Consider the following 13,630-nt stretch of genomic DNA (forward strand, 5'->3'; position numbering starts at 1 on the left):
AAATAAATAGTAATGCTAAAAACACAAAAAACAAATGTTTATAAAGGATATTTAAATAAATTTCAAAATTCTATAAATATATATACACACACGTATATATATTTGATGAGATGTGGAGCCCATTGCCCTGTTTTCGATATAGCAACCTTTACATTTGTTAACTACTTCCAAGGTTAAAATTCAATGCATAACAATCTACATAAATGCATATTCATTACATGCATCCCAAACTATGCACCCTTTGGCCTTAGCAGATTCAATGGACTGCACAGACAAATGTGTATATATATATATATATATAGAGAGAGAGAGAGAGAGAGAGGGTATCTTAACAACATAAATGTGTTGAGAGAGGCACAAATAAAGCAACAGTGGTTTGGATGCTGCCCTAAATGAGTCACTGCAAAATGTAAGTTTCATGTATATTTTCTTAAGACTTAATTACCTACCTAAATCCCAAATTCCAAATCCCATGTCATGCAGTAAAAAGGAAAATAAATGTGAAAATTCTTCTGACAAACATAATTTATATATAAATTAATAATATTTGATGATGATGATGATGATATATGGCTACAAATTCTCAAAATCTGCCTAACTATATGTCATCAATTTCTTTGATTTCCTAGGCTATGACTTCACCACTCATCCAACATTACTCCCTTGTTTCCAGTCAACTGGACAAACACAAACCCTATAAATATATATATATATAATCCAATACCCTAAGAAAAAAGGAAAAAAAGGAAAAAAGAACTGGCCTATACATGCTTAAATTTCATCAGAGTCAAATCAAAGGTACACACAACAAGACAAACAAACACAGTGAGATACATATATATATATTAATATTATAGATATTTCTTTATGTTTGTGTGATGAAGATGATGGTGATGATGATGACGATGATGATACATTCAAATTTAAAGAAGGAAGCACTTTACACGAGATGCTAGGCAGGCAGGTAGGTATGCAAGCAGAGAAGAAAAGAAGAGAAGACTGATTCTGATTCAGATACAGATTCAGATTCAGAAATTCAGGTTCAGATCCAGACAGAAGACTCTAATCTCATAAATGTGATTCGATTCTTTCTCTCCATCAACAACAACAACAATATCAACAGCAGCCAGAAACGATTGTTCAACAGTGTCGTTTCATCATTACCTTATTATTATCTTCAGATTACTAAACAAATTCAATTCAATGCTCGCAACCTAACCAGCTACACCATCTTCTTCTTTTGTTTCCTTAAATAAACATGAAACTGATTCAAGTTTCATCTCATCAAACTTAATTGCTCAAAAACAGAGATAGATAGATAGATAGATAGATAGATAGAAGAACAATTAGATAAATAAAGGAATAAGTCTCATTAAAATTAGGTTTCATAAAAAAACAACAGAAACGCAACTTCTCCACCACCAGATCCAGATAGATCTATACTCATTCATTAAAAAGCAGCAGTAAATGTGGCTAACAGAATCATGTGACTTACAATTAATAGCGCATACGCATACGAATGAATCGCCATAACCAAATCCTTGCCTGATTCCATCTTCTTAATTAACAGTGCGTGTATCTGCGTGAGAGAGAGAGAGAAAGAAAGAGTGAAAACATTTTACCCTCGGCCGCCTGGAATTGCTGTCTGGCACTGGACTGGACTGAGCGACGAGTTATTTGTGGGCAGCTATCAGAACAACAGTGATCTTCCGCAAAACACGTCTCGCAAAAAGACGGCGATTTCGGAAGTCGAAATCTCCACCGTCCATTATCCTCATCACACGGTTGACGCTCCTTCCAAAGGACACTGTTATTGTCGGTGTGAGCGCGAGCCCAGCGTCGGGAAACGAGGAAGGCCGAGGTCCACCACAACCGCCTATTTTCTTTTTTTATTTTATTTATATAATTAAAATATAAATATATCAATTTATTAAATTAAATAATTACGATTAATTTAAAGATTTAATAAATTAATTAATTTAATGAGGCAGAAAGATGGACGGTCCAGATTTCACAGCCAGCGTACAGCTGAGATGCAGGTCCGTCTGGTACACATCCACGTGATGACGTTAAATGACTGCTGGAGGAATGGGGCCCACCGTCCGGGGGACAGCCGTGTCATTCCGACACGTGGCATGTCTTTATTGGGCAGTTGTGCTTCACATTCATTCATAGCATAAATCGTTCAAAGGGGTATTTTGGAATTTGTAATAAATTAAGAAATGATACTTTTTACGTTTGTCCTCAAAGTTCATATTTATTTTTTTTATTATTTTACTTAATATTAAAAATATTTTTATATTTGTATAATTTTTTTGTACAAATATCTTTTTATTAGTATTATAAGATACCAATGAAAGTATATTTGCAATTTTTTCTTAATTTGTACTATATTTTGATATAATAATTAATATTAAAATATCAACACTCAAAAAATAAATGGGACCCGTAGAACGAGGTAGTAGTATTTTATTATTTAATGAAAGTGTGTAAAATATTTTGACATTTTTGTCCTATAACTTTATGTAAAAAATAACTGTATGTGTAATAATATGTTTGTAATTTAGGTAAAAATTAAAAGTATTTGAGTATTGGTGTATAATTACGTTTACTAAAATAGGAAATAAATACTTCTTTCGTCCCAAACAAAGTATCTATTTTTCCATATTAGTATGTCCTATAACAAAGTATCAATTTCTTTTTTTAATAACTGTACTATCTGTCTAACATTATAAATACTCTTACAACTTACAATATATTACACAAATATCATTATCTTTATATAACAAATACTAATAAGGTTATTTTAGTCATTTTTACTTTATTCCTACTACATCCCAATATAATACTAATATTTTTTTGAAACTACGTATAAAAAGTAAATGAATATCTAATTATGAAACGGAAAGAATATTTTGAAATTAGACAGACGAAAAATAATTAAAGATATATTTTGAGTCGGAACGGATAGAGTATATTTTATACATTCTTTTTTGGGAGATTTTGGTTTGGTGAGCAGGTAATGATGTTCTGTGTAATTCGTGAAAGAAATGATCTGATATATGATATGACCCAATTATTAGTAAGTACTAATATAATTATTATTATGTCATATGTAATGATATCAGTAATAATAAATTATGATTATTACAATTGTATCATTAGCAAATGATCATATCAGGAAGAGTCGAACCAGCAATCCAATGTCACGGTGACACGTGTCTTTTCATCACAGCTTATTCGTGGTCCAGGTGCCGGGTTAGCCTCTCTGGGCCCTACCGAATTAATTTCTTCTTTTCACCTCCGGTTATAACGCTCCATTTATGTAAAGTTTTTAAAATTTCGAAAATATTAATCAATGAATATTTTCTACTCCCTCTCCGTCCCACATAATTTGTCCCTATTTTCTATTTTCTTCTGTCCAACGTAACTTGTCATTTTTATTTTTGGAAATATAATTATGTACTTTAATCGCATTTTAAATTTAAAATTTTATAATTTTCTTAATTTTAATTAAACTATTTACTTATCTTAATCTATAATTATTTTTACTAACACACTTCTTAATTATTTACTAATTATATTTTACCTAAATTCTCGTGTCTACAGTAATACACCCATATTACACGGGACGGAGGGAGTATTACATTTTCTGATAGAAAAAAAAAAGTTAATATGATATTTTTTTAAAAAACAATTATTGGTAAATATTGACAAATTAATTATAAATATCTATCTAAACAAAGTGATGGATTTGCTTATCTCAATAATAAAAAAAAAAAAAAAAAAAAAAAAAATCAGACAATTTTTATAAAAAAAAAAAATAATACTCATTTTGTTCACTTATAAAAGTACATATTTACTTTTTATACAAAATTTAATAATTATTCTACTTTAATTATAGTCGGTAATAGTTTTGATATATAAAAATAATTTTATCCATATGATGTGTAACACTGATATAAATATATTGATGGAAATAAACATATATGTGAGAGTATTTGTAATGTATAATACATTATATATATATTAAATAAAAATTATGATGTATACACGATGCCGAATGGAATGTTCCAATAGTGTCCATTGCCCACCCTCTATAATGAACATAGTTTGTTATAACTTGTAGTTCAATGACGTTGAAATGGTTAAGGTTGTCATGTTTTTTATATGCTTTATGTTTTTTTGGGTACATACAATCTTCATACATATCGATACAAAAATACCCACACCGGTGAATGATCCAACTTATATTAAACTCATATCGACGGGCTCCCAAACCCTTTCATATACTTTAGACATTAGTTTATAGCATCTTTGGTTTTACTATCACTTTAAGTAAGATATTATCCCGAGTTACTCATTACCTTCCGCTTATATTTGAAAAGCGTGAGTACTCACTTAAATTAATACTTCCTCCGTCATACAAATGTGTGCTCATTTGATCCGGCACGAATTTTAATAAAAATGAGTAATAATGGTTACTTTTTTTTTTTTTTAGTGAAAAAATATACAAAAATGTAATAATTTTTTATTTAAAAAGGTAACGAGCATATTTTTCAATTACAACCCAAAAAAGAAAGTGAACATAGATTTGAATGACAGGGTGGTAAATTTTATGCTAGCAACATATAGATTATAGGTTGTCAGTATATGGTTTGAATGAATATAACATGTATTGTGTTCATTCTTGCAATGTAGTTTCATTTTATATTTTAAATATGTATTATTTTTATGTACTTTGTGTATTAAGTTCAATTATAATATATATTGTATAGATTATTGTCATATGTTTTTAATTTATTTGTTATGTGTGAATTATGTTAGCATATACCATGTGTTGTTTATCTATACTTCATATGTTAACGAATTATATTTCATGTACTATCTACAACAGACTTACTAATATCCTATTAATACCGAAAAAATAGTCATATCACTATAAGAAAATTAGGCTATAGTTGCGGTAAAAAAAAAGTCGCGGTTTTAATACAAATTGGTGACTTTTTAATAAAAAATCACGGAAAAATATACGGAACCATTTTCGTGGAATTTGTTGGTGACTTTTTTAAGTGGTGACATTTCTGTGACAATAAGTTATAGAATAATACCATGATATGTCCGCAACTTTATATAGCAACAGAAGTTGCAACAAAATTTCGTGAATATTTTATAATTGTGACATTTTCGTGACAATAAGTTACAAAATAATACCATTACACCTCTGTGATTTTATATTAACGAAAACTGTAACAATTCCGTGATTTTATATTTTTGAAAAAATATATATATATATAATTTTTGTTCGATACAACCACACACGATTATTTTTTTCTACAAGTCGGAGGGTTTCGAACTAGTGACCTTATAGTTATTAAAGACTTAAACGACTTTGTCATGCCATATTAGCTGTCTACTCTAAAGTATTATTTTTTATTTGTTATTATATTTTAACTATATAAATATTATTGATTATAAATTTATCTTTTAAAAATATATACATATTTATTTAATATATCATCATGAATTTTTAACAAAAAATTGAATAGTTACGAACTATATTGAATAAAGATATTGAAGATGGTTTTATTATTTTTTTATTACTTTGAATAACTACGAACAATAATAATAATAAAAAATTATAGTTATTTTCGTTACTTATGTTGTGACATTTAATTTTAAAAAGTCACGAAAATTATACTATGACAATAATATCTGTAATAATTTAAAATATTGGAAATATTTTGGTTATTTTTTCCGCAACTTAAAATAGTCAAGGAAAAATTTTATGACAATTTTTGTGACAAAATAGTCAAAAGATACGGAATAGAAATATCTTGGATATTTTCTTTACATAAACCGCTACTTTAAATAGTTACGGAAAGTTGTTTGTAGTTTTTTCTGCAAATATTACTTACGGAATAGTCAAAACAAAAAATTGTGACATAAATTTGTCACGAAATTACTTTCCGTGACTTTTAATTATCACGGATAAATTTACGACAAATTTCCGCAATTATCAACATTTTTTCTAGCAGTGATATTTGAAGGAGTAAAGATTTTTACACTAAATTCTCCAAAGGTTTTGGTTCACCACTAATAAATTTGTCAATTTGGCTTCATAGAATACATGTTTAATCACCTCGTAGTAAAATCATATTTCACCATGTTTAATCATATTTCTTTTTGTTTAATCATGTTTAATAGTTCGTACATTATATGTTACTAAACCATAACATTGTGTTTTGTTGAATTACACCATAAGTACAACGCTATTATATTTTATGGTACAACAATTTTCTTATATAGTTTCAAATAAATATATATATATATTATGCACAATATTCACTTTCATAAATAAAAATTAATTTGCTTATCCTACATTCTATTTAAATGAGAAATTTCAAATTCAAATTCTGAGTTATAATAAAATGACTCAATAAGTACATCTCCAATGCAACTTCAATTTTGACGTTGCAATCTCATTTATGCCGCTTACGGTCTCCAATTGCAACACTATTTTTGGTGTTGCACTATAGCAAACGCCATTTATGGTGTGTTTGTTTTATTTTTATTTTTTTAAAAAATTATAAATTTTACTTTTAAATTTAATTTTTATTTTTTTAAATTTTTAAAAATTTTATATAAAAATATAAAAATAAAAAATTGTTTAAAATAATAGGAAAATTTGAATATTTGAAGAATAATAGTGAAAAATAAAATTATAATTGAAGTAAAATTACTGTAGTAATTGAACATTTGGAGATAAAACTGGATAACTTGAATTAATGGATTGTAGATGATCTAAGTTGTGTATTTTTTGAAATCTGAGCACCCCCATCTTTCAAATTTTGAATGAATATTATTTATTCTGCTAGCTGTAGATTATTTATTATTTATTAATAAAGAGGTATCTTAATTTTTTTTTAAATAAAAAAAAAATAGAGAGTGAGGAAAAAGTAAAATTAAATTAAAAATAAAAATAAAATAAAAATTATACTTACATAAGGACAGTAGTACTGTGTAGCTACAATAAATACGTTAGTTCTTCCTCTCCTCGTCGGGCGGGCACTCTCCTCGTTTCCCGATCCTCTCCCAGCGCCCTTCGTCAGCCGTCAGATCAACTGAACGGACGGTCGAGAATCGTACTTCCAGGATCGCCAGCCTTCAGCCAAACGTGTTTCGCGGAAGGCGACTGTTCCTCTCACAGCTGTCTGAAAATAACCGTTCGAGTAATTAAAAATTATGGAAATAATTAACATGCAATAATAAATAAATAGTAATATATGTATATTGAATATTGATGTATAGAGGAATTAATTATATTATTTATTAAGGGTGCGGGGAATTTCACGTACGAAAGTCCCTGCATTTTTCTGAAAGAAAAATAAAATATTTTTTTCATCTCACAAAATATTTCATCATATATTATTTTAATATCAAATTTAAATTAATTTTTTTTTTCAAACAATACCCATTTTCTTGGCTGTCCTTATGTATAAATATTGAGATATATGATCAAATCAATATAAACATCAGTTGATATAACTATACACACAAGATAAGTTTTGTTACAGTTGAGATGATCAGCAACAATGGCAGTGGGGAGAGAGAACAAACAATCATTACAATATACTATATATTTTCTTGGATCCACAAACTTACGTCCTACTTTTCTATTTGGTACGTCCAACAATTATTGTCCTATTTTATTTTTAAACACAAATTTTACATTTTTACCCTTAATTCATTTATTACTTTTAATTTCTACCATATAATTAAGGACAAATTTATTAATTCATAACAAAAAAATAATTATTTAAAAAACTGTACAAATATATTTTAAAACAGTATATATATATATAATGCAATATTGAAATGCAAAAAGAGGGGATTAAAACACAAGAATAATATGATGTTGGATTATTCATGATTTCAAGATTGATTAATTAATAATATGGGAAAGGGAATTAGGGTTTGGCAGAGGTGAAATGAAAAGTAGGCGTAGATGGGAAGCTAAAAATAATAAGGTAATGATGAAAAAACAAACACAGAGACTGTGTGAACATGAAAGAAAGAATCGCATTTATGAGAATGGAGGGTAGGGTGGGGTGGGGTGGGGTGGGGTGGGGTGGGTTCTGTCCGAATCAGTTGTACGTACGTCTTTCTCTACTCTTCTTTTCTTTTTCTCGTGTAAAGTGCATTTTTAAAATCTATCTACTTTTTGTCTTGTTGTGTGTGTTTGACTGTGCGAATAATAATTTTTTTTAAAAAAGAATTAAAGGGAGAAAGGAGATTATTGGGGGGTAGGGGGGCAACAGTCAACAGGTTTGCCCAGTTGACTGGAAACAAAGAGAGAGTGTAGTTAGCTAGCTAGCTGTCATGTTAATGAATAATGAGCGAGTGATTGAGCCATGGAAGTCATATATATATATATATAATAGCCTAGGAAATATAATCGAAGGAAATTATTTTCTTAATTAAATCATTTTTATAACATGGGATTTAGGTAAATAATGGTTAATTAATAAGTGATAGTACTATAGTATATAATCATGTGTATTGGATGCAGCTAGGTCGGGTGGGGTGGGGTTGATGTGATGACATACATACAAATATATATCCTCTCTCATTCTTAAGAAATGTTTAATTTTTTATTTTTGTCTGTTTTAAAAGGGCACAATTTTCTAATTTAACAAGTGTACTACGTACTAATATAATAAATATAATTCCAATTTATAATATATTACACAAATATCGCCACTTTTATATTACACAATACTAATAAGGATATTTTTGTCTTTTTTTACTATAATCCAATATAATACTACTAATATTAAAAAATCTACGTGCAAAAAATAAATGTTACTGTTTATATGAGACGGAGAGAGTATATATATCTGAAATACGACGAAGGTTTCGGGTGTGTTTGTTTGGGAGTTTGGATTTTAAGTTGGGATTTAAATAGTAAAATTTTAAATTTAAATATTTATATGATGTGATATAAATAGGTGTTGATGTGATGTTTTGAATGTAAAATTGATTTTTTGTATAATATAAAAAATAAAAAATAAGTATTTGATTTTATATTTTTTTTAAAAAAAAATGAAATGAATAATGTATTTAAAATTCAATCCCGAACGGACACACCCGAATTGGATTTGAGTCAGTGAATCCATATGTGTATATGTATATGTATATGTATGTATTGGTATGTGTGTAAGAAAGCTACATTATGGCAGGAAGCTAGCTAGCTAGATACAGAGCAGAGACGAGACGACGACCCACCCCACCCCACCCCTCAAAATAAATAAATAAATATATAAATAGAAGCCCAGTCTTGCAGACACACAGTGTCTGTGTATATATATAAAGGGGTGATGAGAGGAGATGAGAGGTAGGGTTAGTGAGTAGAGAGAAGTTGAGGGGAATGTTGGCTGGCTCGAGGCTGTTTCGGAGTAATGTTATGTTTAGGAAGTGAATTTAGGATGTATATATGTATGTAATGAATCTCTGAAATGCTTCGGACCAGGCTTCATTCCCCTCAACAAATATTACTTTAAAATTAAAATATTACTCATCAATTAATCTTCTTCTTCATCATCATCATCATCATCATCATCTGTGTTTCTGTCTGTCGAAGCTGAGACGATGACGATGGTTAGTTCCTTACTTCATGTCTTACTGGAGTATTATTATTATTATTATTATTATTCACATATACAGCAGCCATGTTAGCTGATCTTTCTGTTTTGTATTTAATTAATTTATTTCTCTATATAATTACATAAATATATATATATATGTTTTCATCTCAGTAAGGTGTGAAGAAGAAGAAGAAAGAAGAGATAAGAGATTAATCCTTACATCATGATGATTCAATCGATGTTGAAGGTGCAAGCTAAGCTCTGAATGGTAGCAGAAGCTACCTACCACTTTGGTGCAAGAACAGTGACATTTCTTCAGGTTTCATTAATCCCAAATATATATATATATAATGACAATGGGGTTTCAATTCATTTTTTATAACTTGTTTCTCTCCTCCTCAAATTGACCTCATACATATATATATATATATATATAGAGAGAGAGAGAGAGAGAGAGAGAGATGTGTGTATGTATATTTGTGGATGCAGAAGATGAAGGCAGGCAGAGGCAGAGGGCAGAATTGAAGTTTGATAGATGAGATATATAGATACATTGTACAAAACCCTAGAAGGATTTCAACTGTTAACAAGAATAGAAACAAATTTCGTGGGAAACTTGGATCCTGAATCATTTTATTTTGCCAAATACAAACATACATAATATTCATACATACATAGATATGATATTACTATACATGAGAGAGAAAGATGATATATATATATATATAGAGAGAGAGAGAGATTTCTTTTCCAAGGATAGTCACTGTTGCTTCAACAGCTAAATGCAAATTCCATTTTCTTCATTTCCATCAACTAAAAGACAAATGGAAATAATATATATATATATATATATACTATGAAATTAGAAGAATATTTAATTAATGGTCCATAGAGAGATTAGAGGAAACCCTAACAATGTTTCATATCAGCTATTGCACACAGAGAGAGAGAGAGAGAGAGAGAGAGAGAGAGAGAGAGAGAGAGAGAGAGAGAGAGAGAGAGAGAGAGAGAGAGAGATGAAGAAGAAGTCACAGTTGTCTCTCTCTCCTAATTTTACAAGTATCAATATCATTTTTGGTTGGTTTGTTTAAGATAGTATTGTTAATTTCTAAATATCTCAAATTATTTTGATCAATTTAGCATCGTTTTGACAGCACATGGTATACTAACATATGATCATAATATTATTAAAAATATATATATATTATTTATATTAATATAATACAAATATAATATAAAATTAATTTAAATTATAAACAATTATTGTATTCGAACTTCACCTTAAATATATATTTCATTGATGTCTCTATTATAATTGGTCACTCACTTTCTTTCTCTACCGTCGAGAAAATTGTCACGCAATGGTCTAATTTTCGAGACTAAAATTTCTATTAAGAATCGATTGGACCGATTCCGGCCGCCTCGCTCACCTTCTCTCTTTCTCTCAATATGGCTCTCTCTTCTTCTTTTTCTTCTTCTTCCTCTTTTTCTTCTTTTGAATTTTGTAGGTTGACTGATCTGATTTGTAGATAAATAATTAAATGATATTGTATCTTAAAACCTTAAGCTCATTTACATCATCTGACATGGTATCAGAGCTGTTTCGAGTTTGAATCCCATTGTCCCTCATTTGTCGTAGGTGAGGGACTTGTTGGCTGAGTCGATCATTTACCTCATCTAACAAATTTTTTAAAAATCTAATTTCGTTGATTGAATATTTTATAGAAGTGAGTTGTTGGCCAATATTTTCCAATTTCATTGGTTAAATCAGAATTTATGTCAGCTTTTTATATTCAATGTTTCGAAGTTTTTGGATAAGTAGACACAAACAAAATAGTTGAGAAGGATGGTGCATACGCTGCCATGTATGATTTACTATTGTTAACTCTACTTACATATTTGTTGTCAAGGGGATGGTTACGGTGTTTTTTTGTTGATTTTTCACATTTACATGCATTATATACACAGACAACACACATTAATATTACACACAATACATGTTGTGTATAATAAATGTATGTATTATTTTTTAATAATAACAAGTGTGTTGTATGAGAATATAGTACTGTTAGTTCATGTGATAATACTGTGTGATGTTAATAGTAATATTATGTACTATCTAATAGCACACGACTTGTTGTTGAGCACTGTAGCGGCCGTCTTGTTGTGATACCAAGGTTTGTCATGTACACAGATGAAAATGATAATCGTAAGAATACAAAAAAAAAAAAAAAAAAAAAAAAATCTCCAATCGTGGATGTAAGTGATTTGTCAAAAGCGTGGTCGAAATGAAACTCTTGAATACATTAGTTCAATCCTTTTATTAGCACAACAAAACACTAGTCCCTTTATTCTTGCACATCCAATGTTACAACAAACAAACTTAATTGTATCGTATCATATCATATCATATATTATATCCTCAGTTCAGTTCAGGCGGCTCTGAACTGAGAACAGCTCGTGCCGCGGAGTAGCAGTGACGAGCTAAACCGGAGCTTCGAAGATGCGACGTCAAACTCCAACAGATGATTCTCCATCTGATAGCCTCCGACAACGATCGACGTCGTCGGACCCGTCAGATTCGGTGTTCCGTCGACGAAAGCCAGGCACATTACACCATCACTCACTCTAACCATAGAGTTTGCCCCATAAAACCTCCAGTAGACGTCATTCTGCAGAACAAAATCGATTTCCGGCACATTGAGTCCTGTCGCAGAGCTTCCGATCGAGCTAGAGTCAAAGCAAGCTCCGAATGGCGCAACCGACGCCACTCTTCTGATATTCTTCGCCGTCGCAGAATTCACAAACTCTCTGATCAGAGCGTCGTAAATCGATCGATGCAGCCTCGTATAAGCCCTCACCGTCCGGATTCCCGTCCCGCCGGCGCCCGTCTCCCTGTTTATCGAAAGCAGAGTCTTGTTCAGATTGAGCGCCCTGTTTCCGACTTTGATCGATTTGACACCGATAAAATACTCGACCGTCAGATTCCCGATCACCTCGTTCATATCGGTGCTAACCGGGTTCTTCACTAAAGGAGTGGTGTAGAGCGAACTCGCAATCGCCCGAAACGGCATGGCGTAGTCGGTCTCGCCGATGATCATGCTCCCGACGCTGCCCGACGACGGCATGCAGAGCGCGATCTTCTCGCGGATTTTAAAAGCCGAGGCGAGCTGGGCCTGCAGCGCGATTTTCGTCCGGCCGAGCCCGATCAGGCCGGCGGTCGGAGCCGCCAGGCCTTCCCGGAGGACGGGGTCGGAAAATTGGAATGGGAAGCCGTCGACGCGGTATCGATCGCCGCGCGTCGAGTACACATGCAGCGTGTCCTGTCCGAGGCCGGCGTAGCCCTGAGTGCCGGTGAAGGGGTTGAGGGCGTAGTCGGAGCACGTGTTGTTGGTGCAGCCGGGGACAGGCGGCGACAAGAAGCAGAAAATGCAGCCGACGCCGTTGGCGATGCGGCATTGGCGAGTGCCGCAGAGTATGGGACGGTACGTCGAGGCCGCGTTGAAATAGTCGAGGGAGTTGAAGTACATCATTTTGCCGCCGAGGTCGATTACGGCGCTGAATGTGGTGGCGTTCGACCCGATTGTAACGGTCGTGTAGTACTGGTTCGTCGCACCGTCATCTTTCCGGACAGGAAAGACGAAAGCTTTCGGGTTAGGAGGCTGCTGGGCAAAAGAAAATGGATATATAAGAAGGAATAGTGAGAAAAGGGGGATTAGTAATGAAGGAGTGGCCATTTTTGGAGCTGCAATGCAGATTGATAAGCCTGGTTTTGTGAATTGTTGAATATATAGACATTTTGGATTGATGGTGAAGATGATAGGGAAGGTTAAAGAACGGCAAGAAATCAAAACAGTGTTGACTTTGACTTTTTTGAGGGATTTTGCATGACAGCGAATCCGCGGCCTTATGATTTAGATGTGTTCCAAGTCAAAATTCACAACTCAAAATAAATAAAACTTGAGGTCAGAAGTCAAAGAGAT

At 31.8% G+C, this 13,630-nt stretch overlaps 1 protein-coding gene and 1 long non-coding RNA gene across 2 annotated transcripts; both read right to left on the minus strand.

Annotated features, from left to right (window-relative positions):
- Positions 1 to 1,051: 1,051 nt before the first annotated feature.
- Positions 1,052 to 1,805, minus strand: LOC127248384 (uncharacterized). The gene is made up of 2 exons (XR_007838082.1): positions 1,496 to 1,805; positions 1,052 to 1,247 (listed from the first exon to the last, which is right to left on the minus strand). It is a non-coding gene; the product is annotated as an uncharacterized LOC127248384 (long non-coding RNA).
- Positions 1,806 to 11,933: 10,128 nt separating this feature from the next.
- Positions 11,934 to 13,420, minus strand: LOC127248903 (probable aspartic proteinase GIP2). The gene has a single exon (XM_051271460.1). The coding sequence runs from the start codon at positions 13,382 to 13,384 to the stop codon at positions 12,080 to 12,082; it is 1,305 nt and encodes a 434-aa protein (XP_051127417.1). The 5' UTR covers positions 13,385 to 13,420; the 3' UTR covers positions 11,934 to 12,079.
- Positions 13,421 to 13,630: the final 210 nt, after the last annotated feature.

This window comes from Andrographis paniculata, unplaced genomic scaffold (assembly GCF_009805555.1).
Source record: "Andrographis paniculata isolate CXL003 unplaced genomic scaffold, ASM980555v1 Contig34END, whole genome shotgun sequence".
NCBI lineage: Eukaryota > Viridiplantae > Streptophyta > Magnoliopsida > Lamiales > Acanthaceae > Andrographis > Andrographis paniculata.